At 36.5% G+C, this 9,463-nt stretch overlaps 1 protein-coding gene across 6 annotated transcripts; it reads left to right on the top strand.

Annotated features, from left to right (window-relative positions):
* The first annotated feature begins 4,930 nt into the window (after positions 1 to 4,930).
* LOC145029673 (basic helix-loop-helix (bHLH) DNA-binding superfamily protein) lies at positions 4,931 to 8,384 on the top strand. Of its 6 annotated transcripts, none has more exons than XM_078978720.1 (9): positions 4,931 to 5,018; positions 6,151 to 6,481; positions 6,566 to 6,784; positions 6,875 to 6,940; positions 7,016 to 7,084; positions 7,183 to 7,254; positions 7,336 to 7,473; positions 7,607 to 7,688; positions 7,770 to 8,384. In XM_078978720.1, exons 1-9 carry the CDS (start codon positions 4,954 to 4,956, stop codon positions 7,793 to 7,795), a joined length of 1,068 nt encoding a protein of 355 aa, XP_078834846.1. In that variant the 5' UTR covers positions 4,931 to 4,953; the 3' UTR covers positions 7,796 to 8,384. The 6 variants fall into 6 exon arrangements, with proteins under 6 accessions (XP_078834846.1, XP_078836824.1, XP_078836098.1 ...); XM_078980698.1 differs by lacking the exon at positions 4,931 to 5,018 and adding an exon at positions 5,025 to 5,714; XM_078979972.1 differs by lacking the exon at positions 4,931 to 5,018 and adding an exon at positions 5,025 to 5,971.
* Positions 8,385 to 9,463: the final 1,079 nt, after the last annotated feature.

Below are 9,463 nucleotides of genomic sequence, written 5' to 3'. Positions count from 1 at the left end.
GCGTTGCTTCAAAAATGAAAGTGGCGGTTTTTAACAGATAATGGAGCCATATGGGTTAAGGTGATTAAAAGTATACATGGGCCGTTTGGGGGGTTGGGTTGTTTTGATGAAAAACCGAGAGTGGGATGTCACACCCCGAAAACCGAAGGCGGAAACATTTCCGGGGTTGACTCCACGTAGAGTATCAAATCCAATGTACATAGTAAGTAAAGTAAATCAACCATTACATTACATATATGAAAGTTTTACATTTGTTTCAAAAGCATAAGTTATACAAGTGATACATAGTATATATGAACAATACAAAATGAGTCTTCTGAGAACTCCGTCTTCACACAAAAGGATCTTCGGGTACCTGTCTAACTCGGACCTGAGAATACAAGCGGTTTGAAAATCAGCATAAAGCTGGTGAGTTCATAAGCAGTTAGTTTTTCTGAAAATGTACGAGTTCCTTTGTTTTCCTGAAAAGTAGTTATCCAAGAAAATCCCATATTTTCTTATGTAAAGTTAGTTTCCAAATCTGAAAGTAAAGTAAACGATGTTTAATTAAAACATGATTGTTCTTGTGAAATGTAATTCAATTGTTTAACTTATTACACTTCTCTAATTTCGTACTACTATTACTCAGGAAGAACCCCATGTTCTCCTGACTGTGTGTGTGTGAACTATTACTAGTTTCTGACTATGTTCGGTGTCCTTCCCAGGAAAACCCCATGTTTCCCTGACTGTGTGTATATCTTTACCGGTTTTGTTTATGTTCAGTGTTCTCCCCAGGAAAACCCCATGTTTCCCTGACTGTGTGTGTGTGTCTTTACTGGTTATGGTTATGTTCAGTGTTCTTCCCAGGAAAACCCCATGTTTTCCTGACTGTGTGTATATCTTTACCGGTTTTGTTTATGTTCAGTGTTCTCCCTAGGAAAACCCCATGTTTCCCTGACTGTGTGTGTGTGTCTTTACTGGTTATGGTTATGTTCAGTGTTCTTCCCAGGAAAACCCCATGTTTTCCTGACTGTCTGTGTATCTGCAATCCCTAAATGTACATTAGGTTTACTACGTACATAAAGCTAGTAAATGAATCTGAAACGTTAATAATCTAGATTGCGAGTCCTTAACCATACTCAGACTAGATATGACTCGAACCGTGGTCAATATCCTTTTTATGACTCTCATCACCCTTGAACCTTTCGGTTCGGCTGTAGCTAGCAGCCAGGTGTGGGATTGTCAGTCCCGTATAGATCTATACACTCAAGCCACGCTCTCCTACGAACGGAGATTCTGGTTACAGGGTTAGTCCCCCACTATCTCGTGCCATGGAAGTGTTACAAGGACGTGTCTCCAATCATTAAGATTACTCTTTACTTTTCGACTAGGAAAGTAGTATTTACAACTGACTATATTCTACGTACCTGTCCTTTACACTCGAGCCTAGGTGTTTTATTAAGGACATTACACTCGGGCCTAGGTGTTATTTAATGATGGTTGTCCTTTTACACTCGACCCTAGGTGTATTACTAAGGACATTACACTCGAACCTAGGTGTTATTTAATGATTATGGTCCTTTACACTCGATCCTAGGTGTATTATTAAGGACATTACAGTGATTTGTGTGTTATGATGGTATTTATCTATCACACTCGAGCCTAGGTGTATTGTTAAGGACATATAGATGTTTCATGTTTTTTAATGGAGTTTGTCTTTTACACTCGAACCTTAGTGTTTTATTACAGACATTACAATGGTTTATGTATTCTATCAGTTTAAATGTGAACAATCAATTACCAAGTACACAATATAACAGTGTATAATAAGAATTGAAAATTAGGTTAAAACAAACAACTCTGCAAGTTAAAACAGTTTGTTTAAAAGGTTTTCAATTCTTAAAGTGTACAATTATGAAATCATTTGATTGAAATCATGTGATTGAGTACAAGATATACTTGTACTTTTGCTTGTATCCCCCCCCTGAAAACATTGAAAAACCATTGAAAAAGGGTAGGGGTATGAACTCACCGGACGAGATATGAGACGGTTTGGATGCTAAGAGTTGATCCGGGACTTGTAAACACACGAGGTTCCTAATTATAAGGTAAAGATACACATTTGTATCTAATTAGGACTTAGATTGATTGTTGGATAGGGACAAATGCTTCAAGTCGCGATAACACTCCGATACAAGTGTTTGGAGGGACCCGGGTGGCGTTTAGGGACATGAATGATGCGAGGGACTTAGGAAATGAGTTGGGACCTCAAAGGAACACCCCCTTTAGGGAGTTTACGGCCACAAGACCCATTCCCCATGAGTTTACGGCCGTAAACTCATGGTGGGGTCAAATATGGGCAAAATTGAGTCATAAATGGATATGGACACTTGGAAATGCTTGGATTAATTTTTCTTAAGGCTTGGATTGAATTAAAAACATCATTTACAATACAAAAGGGAGTTTACAGCCTAGGCATGGGGTCTTTGGCCGTAAAATCTCAAATCTCCAAGATTTAGTGTTTTTAAGGTGTTAAAATCAATCACATGTGATTATAAAAATTCCCACAAGCCTAGAAATGAGTTTAAGGCACCATTTGACACCTTTTTATGAGTTTACGGCCATGAGACATGTTCTATGGCCGTAAACTCTCAAATGTGGGGTTTTGATGTTTGTAAAGCCTTAAAACTATTTTTGGTTGGTCCTTTGATTTATTCCAAGGCTTTTGGTGGTGTTGGATGGCTTTCAAACACCCTAAAATTGGATTTGTACCATGTTTCATGGAGTTTACGGCCCAAGCACAAGCCTTGGCCGTAAACTCATGTTAGTCCTCCAAAAATTGTGTTTCAAGTGTCCAAATGCAAAGATCTATGTTCTATAATTCATAACTAAGACAAAGGAGTGGTTTGGAAGGGTTTAAGGGCATGAAAACCCTAGTTTAATGAGTTTACGGCCCAAGAATGATCCTTGGCCGTAAACTCCTTCAAACTTCACAAATTTCATGTTTTAATTGTTTAGGGTCCATATCTTGAAGTCATTTAGCCATATCTAAGTCTCAAACTTGCCAAGGAGGGGTTTAAGGGCTCAAAAACCCACTATATATGAGTTTACGGCCCAAGAGGGTTCCATGGCCGTAAACTCATGAATGATGTCTTAATCCATGCTTTGAATTCGAATTTGAAGGCTAAGAATGTTACATAACAAGCTAGGGAAAGTACCTTGGTGATTTGAAGCCTTAAACTTGAGATTTTGACCCAAAAATCTAGTTTGAGGAGAGAGGTTGGAGTGATAGTTGTAAAATGGAGCAAAAGCTTCAAAATGGAGACTTGAGTCACTTTAAATAGTGTCCAAGTTCGGGACATGGTAGAATTCTACCCGATACCGGCGTTAAACGGGGCTTTTGGTCGTGCCCGGCCAATTTGTCGTAACCCGATATGGTTGGTTCTAAAAATGTTCCGATCATTAATATGAGACGTTAGAATGAGTTCTAAGGGTATTAAGACACTTATTAAGTCATAAAATAATATTCACATTAATGACTTAATAAAAGGTCGGAAACGGAAACGAAATCGGAAACGGCGATTGGGTGATCGGAACGAGTCGCGAAAAGGGTTACAATTAAGGATATAAATTTCGGGTTGTTACATGGGAGGAATTTGGTCAAGTTTAGTGCGGTTATTTGATAAGCTAAATACTAAACATATCTTACCCCATGCTTTTATGTGAAAAAAGATTGTTGTTGGTGTCTTGATTTGGTTTTAGAAAGATATTTGGGTTGAATATACAAAGCTTATGGACCAGTTTCCTAGATTGTATGCTTTGGAAGTTAATAAAGATTGTGTTATCGCTGACAGATGTCAAGATGGTAATTGGGAGTGGTCTTGGATTAGACAAATAAATGGTGGTCATATAACTGATCAGTTATTGGTGTTGCGTTGCTTACTTGAAAATGTTAATATCACTAAGGGTAGTGATTCTTGGAGTTGTGATCTTGATATTGAGGGTAGATTCACGGTCAAGAGTGCTCACATTCATATTGATGAGGTTATTATTCACTCGAGTAATATACCAACTCAATGGAATAAATATGCTCCTATAAAGGTTAATGTTTTGATTTGGCGTGTCCTTTTACATAAAATCCCCACTAGGTTGAATCTCAGTGGAAGAGGTATTGAGGTTCATTCTTTGTTATGCCCGACTTGTGATCGATGTGTTGAAGATACAAATCATGTGTTTCTGTTCTGTGAGGTTGCTGCCCAGATTTGGTCTTGATTTTATTATGGTTTGATGTTACTTTACCTATGTTGATCATTGTTGCTGAGGTGTTGACATGGACAGATACAGTGGATATGGCGGTTGCGAAGAGGAAGGTTTTGGAGGTGATTATTATGACCGCTATCTGGATGCTTTGGACTTATCGAAATAATCAAATATTTCAATCGTCCAAAATTAAAAGAAGTAGTATTTTTGAAAAAATTGCAATGTATTCCTTTGATTGGTTTTCGAATATGAATTCTAAAAGTAAACTCAATTGGACAATACGGTTATAGAACCCATTGCTTTGTAATGTTTTGTAATTTTTTTCTTCTAGTTTCTTGCTATTTTTTTTTTAATAAAATTCATCTTTTACTTGTTCAAAAAAATAAAATAAAAAAATTTTAGAGAGCAACGGCAAGTACCCTAAAAAGATATTTAATTATTAAGGAATGTATTTAGGGGTGTTTGGATAGGAAAAAAAGAGGTGCTTATTGCTTATTCCCACAATAAGCTAATTTAAGTGTTTGGATAAAATCCAGCTTATTAGGCTAAATAAGCTAATTTTAATAAACATTACTCCCCATGCTTATTGTTTATTGCTTATTCCCACCACAAATAAGCTATAAACAATAAACTAAAAATCTAATCCAAACACACCTTAGATTTGAAAGGGTAATGAATAAAAATGGACAAAAACAGTAATTTTAGTGTACGAATATGAACTCAAGCCACCATTTCCCCGGAAGTAAGCATAGGCTACTTGGTCTCGCGCACACATATCAGTATGTTACATAGGACATATTCTCTCTCTCTCTCTCTAGGCTCTAGCTTGCTTAGTAGCTTCCCCCTATCTTTTGTCTTTAATCTGTAAAAGTAGGAATTGGATGCTTCTTTTAACTGTTTTATGCAATTTCCCATTCTTGCTGTGTTGCTATTGCTTGTACAATTAGTATTCCCATCATAAACATTTCATGAATCACCAAACCGGGCAGAATCTTTTGACCCATTCTAGTTTCTGCTTAAATTTATTCAGAATTTGATTTGATTCTTTTTGCCAAAAAACTGTCTTGTAATATCGGCCAAGTCATTGAAGGGTTTCGGTGTCTGCCCTTTTTGAATTTAAACCTCTTTAAGAAGAATCTCCTTATAAATTCCATACCCATAAGAACTCCATTCCTCCTTGTTTCTTTGAAGGTTTGAAATGTTTGTTAATGATGCACATAGTATAGGATCAAGTCAAGATATACCCATTTCTTTGTTTTTGGGTTGGGAATCTTGCGGGTTTTGTTTATTTTATTGGATAAAAAAAAAAAGGAATCTGCTTTCTTTTTGGGTAATCACAGCAAGCTGTAGCTTAGCAACAACTACTGTCCATTCACTCCATCTTTCTCTACTTTACTTTATGCTCTGAAAGGTTAACACTTTCTTGTCTGTTACAATTTACTTTTCATCCTTTGATCATCATGGCATTTTGAAGGGTAAGTAGAGGTGTTGGTATGTTGTAAGATTTTATGCCCTGCTACACTGGATTTCCCTCCTATTCTTTTGTCCATGGGAGGGTTTCTTTTGTACTGTAAAGCTGCCATTTTGTTCCTTGTTGAGTCTTGCAAGATATGAGTAACCCTAAGCCTATTTTTGGTCAAACCCAACTTTTTCAACTTTACCCCTATATTTCTTTCTGTGAATCGTGGAATGGGGGTTTCCTCCTTTCAAGTGTATGATAGCTGTTAGCTGGGTAGGTATTAGCTTAGCTTAAGTTTTCGTAGATCCTGTACTGCTTTTTTTTACTTTTACTTTTCTACTTCTTTCTTCTTCTTCATCTGTATTTGTTGATTGATAACAACGTATGGCTTCTTCTTCTGAGGATAATAATAATAATAATAATAATGATAGTGAAATGGGTTTCCAATATAGAGGTGAAATGAGCTCAGGATCCATGTTCAACAACAAGTCTTCAAGTGGGTCTGGCAATCCCTTCGGATCGGGTTGGGATCCACTCGAGAATTTCGGTGGTTCATCGGCTTACCCAGTTGGGCTTGAGAATCATCAGGGTCTTATTCATCATTATCAATCTGGTTCAGGCATTGGTGATTTGGTCCCAAAACTTGGGTCTTTTGGAAGCGGAAGTTTCTCAGAAATGGTAAATCCCTTTGCTAACAACCTCAATCCTGAATGCGGGGCTTCTTCATCGCCAAATAGCAGAGACAAAAGAAGAGCCCCTCATTCTCAATTCAAACCCATCACGGTACCTTTTTACTGCCAAGAAAAAAGAAAAATCGAATCTTGATCCTGTTTGAATGTGTAAATTTAACAAATGTGTGTGTTGTAGAATGGTGAAAGAGAAGAACGAAACGATGGGTCTGGTGATACCTCGGAGAAAGATGAAAAGAAACAGAAAATTGAACATGATTCGAGAGTAGGCAAGCAAATAGGTAAACAAGCGGCAGCCAAGGATAATTCGGATAGTGGGGGAGCTCCTAAAGACAACTACATTCATGTGAGAGCCAAAAGAGGCCAGGCTACCAACAGTCATAGCCTTGCAGAAAGGGTAAAATATATATATATATATATATGCCCCCATCCTTTATTTTTTCTTCTTCGTTCATCATATTCATAGACCTTGCTCTGCTCTATCCAGGTCAGGAGAGAAAAGATCAGTGAGAGAATGAAATTGCTTCAAGAACTTGTTCCTGGATGCAATAAGGTATCTCTCTCTCTCTCTCTCTCTCTCTCTCTCTCTCTCTCAGTTTCTGATGGGGTTTTGTTAATTTGGGTGAAGATCACTGGAAAAGCAGTAATGCTTGATGAGATCATCAACTACGTTCAGTCGCTCCAACAACAGGTGGAGGTATGTTAAGTTCCTATTATAGATTTATATCTGGTTTAAGCCAGATCCCTTTGTATGACATGTTTTGAATAACTGCGATTATTGATTTTCTGGTGCAGTTCTTATCAATGAAACTAGCAACTGTGAATCCAGAACTGAACATTGACATGGATCGCCTTGTGTTTAAAGATGTGAGTTTCAATTCGTTTATGTTATTAAGTAATTAATTATTAAATGAACAAAACTTAACAAGCAAGATCTAAATGATTTAGTTGCAGATTCTTCATTCACGGGGAAGCACTTCCAATCCAGGGTTTGGATTCAGCCCGGCATTAAGCTCATCCCACCATTCGTATCCACACTCACACCCACACCCCACAACTGCACCGATGCATCCTATCCACCCTCAGGTACACACACGCTGTTTTAGGAATCCAGTTATTTATTGTATTTGGATGTAGTCAATCTTTGATTATATATACATTAACTTATGAAAATGTATTTTTTTTTATTTTTTTATTTTTTTTATTTTTTATCTTGCAGCCCGCATGGGATAACGATCTTAACAATCTTCTCCAAATGGGATTTGATGCTAATCCTGGTATCAACAATCTTGGCCCAAATGGTAATTGCCATAGCAAAATAAATTAAGAACAAAGATGTCTTGTATTTTTCTCTAACAATGAGAGGATCATTTTGTGTTTAGGTGGACGATCAAAGATGGATCTATGATATTTTGGGAATATGGGGAAGTGATTAAATTTTCTTGATAAAAGTTTGAATAGGAAAGAAAAGAAAAAGAAAAAGACTCAGATGAGCAAGTTTTCAACAAAAGACAGAGTCCTATAGGTTGTTTCTCCCAACTCCTAACTGTTTGTTCTTCGAGTTTTAGCAGAAGATGACTCGTTATTTTTTAAGAACCATGTACATTTAAACGGACATAAGAAGGAAAAAAAAACCCCGGGTGTTTGGTTTGTGGAAGATGATGTTGAGCAAGGATATGCATGAAGTTTATGAGGGTTTTTTTTTGTGTGTGTTGAAAGGAAAAATTTGCTGTAAAGAGTGTTTCATTGTTAGAAAAACAAGAAAAATGATGTGTTATTTTATGAGAAAATATTTTGGTGTATTTGTTTGGGTTGGGAATATGAAGGTTTAGAGGTTTTTTGTTGGTTGTTTGTGGTCCTCATAAATCTTTGCAAGAACAGGAGGAAGCGTGACCACTTTTAGATGAAGTCGTGAAGCATTGTTTGTTGAGCAAATATATTCTGGTATATTGGTTTGTTGATTATGATTTAGTTTAAAGGAGATGTTCTCGTGTTTATACTGTTTGCCTTTTGTTCCTTGTGGTTCTGACAATGCCATTATTATGCCAACAAGTAATGTTGTCGGTATTTTCCGGCTTTATTTTTGTTTTGTCTGCAAAAGGTCATCAAGATCCTCTTCTACATGTCCTGTCTTGCATCATGATGGGAAATGGGTGTTGGTGTCCCTTTGTTTTCCTTCATCCTGTTTTTCTGTGGTTGGATTGAATTGAATTTTGGGTTGGATTGGATTGAATTTGAATGTTTAATCCCCCAAGATAAGATACTACATGCTAATCTAGTTTTTCTTTGGTTGGTTGAATTTGGATTTAGGCCCCCATTAAGGATTTTTGTGTTGAATATGCCAATATGAGCTCACAATTGAATCAAGGCAACTATCCTACCATGGAGGAACTAGTTTGCTTTTGAAGTGTTGGTCATTTTAGTATTATAGATAAGTAAAAAGAAGTGATTGCAATGCAAGCTACGCTACCGCTTCGGGCCTCGCCAAATCTCGGAGCCCCCGAAATTTAACATATATATATATATATATATATATATATATATATATATATATATATATATATATATATATATATATATATATATATTGTTGCTTTTTGATTATACGATTTGCAACATGACAAACAAATGCACTTTAGCTAAGATGGTTGAGGCATATGAAATTTTGAAGTAATGAAAAGGGCTCATGTTTGAATCTCGTAGCTAGCTTTTTTTGTTTTTTTTTTTTGGTGCTTGTTGTGGAACTTGATGGAAGTGGTGAAAATAGAGGGAAAATAGACGATGACCAGCGGGAAAATAGACACTGTTTCGAAATGACTTTTCAATTGTTAAAAAACACATTTAATCACTTCATAATCTTATTTTCAATCTAAGTTTTCCACATAGTGACCTGCAAATAGAAAAGAAAATGAGAGATGTTCCAAGATTGCATAAATGAAGTTACTGAGTTACGATTTTGAATCCTCCAATTTCTGATTTTGAAGTTCTAATTCTTAAGGTATGATATCTAATTTTGAAGTTACAGTTTCTACGTGAGTGTTTGGTATCCCAAAATGAGTAGGAATGAAATCGATAC

Source organism: Lactuca saligna, chromosome 1 (assembly GCF_052625555.1).
Source record: "Lactuca saligna cultivar CGN05327 chromosome 1, ASM5262555v1, whole genome shotgun sequence".
NCBI classification, from domain to species: Eukaryota; Viridiplantae; Streptophyta; class Magnoliopsida; order Asterales; family Asteraceae; genus Lactuca; species Lactuca saligna.
This window is presented reverse-complemented; position numbering and strand designations above follow the sequence as displayed.

Bases quoted from the DNA above. Each gene is read 5' to 3' on its own strand.
- LOC145029673 (XM_078978328.1), top strand. From the start codon at position 6,083: ATGGCTTCTTCTTCTGAGGATAATAATAATAATAATAATAATGATAGT. The intron at 6,785-6,874 runs GTAAAATATATA...TGCTCTATCCAG, and splicing joins GTCATAGCCTTGCAGAAAGG to GTCAGGAGAGAAAAGATCAG. The intron at 7,689-7,769 runs GTAATTGCCATA...TTTTGTGTTTAG, and splicing joins CAACAATCTTGGCCCAAATG to GTGGACGATCAAAGATGGAT.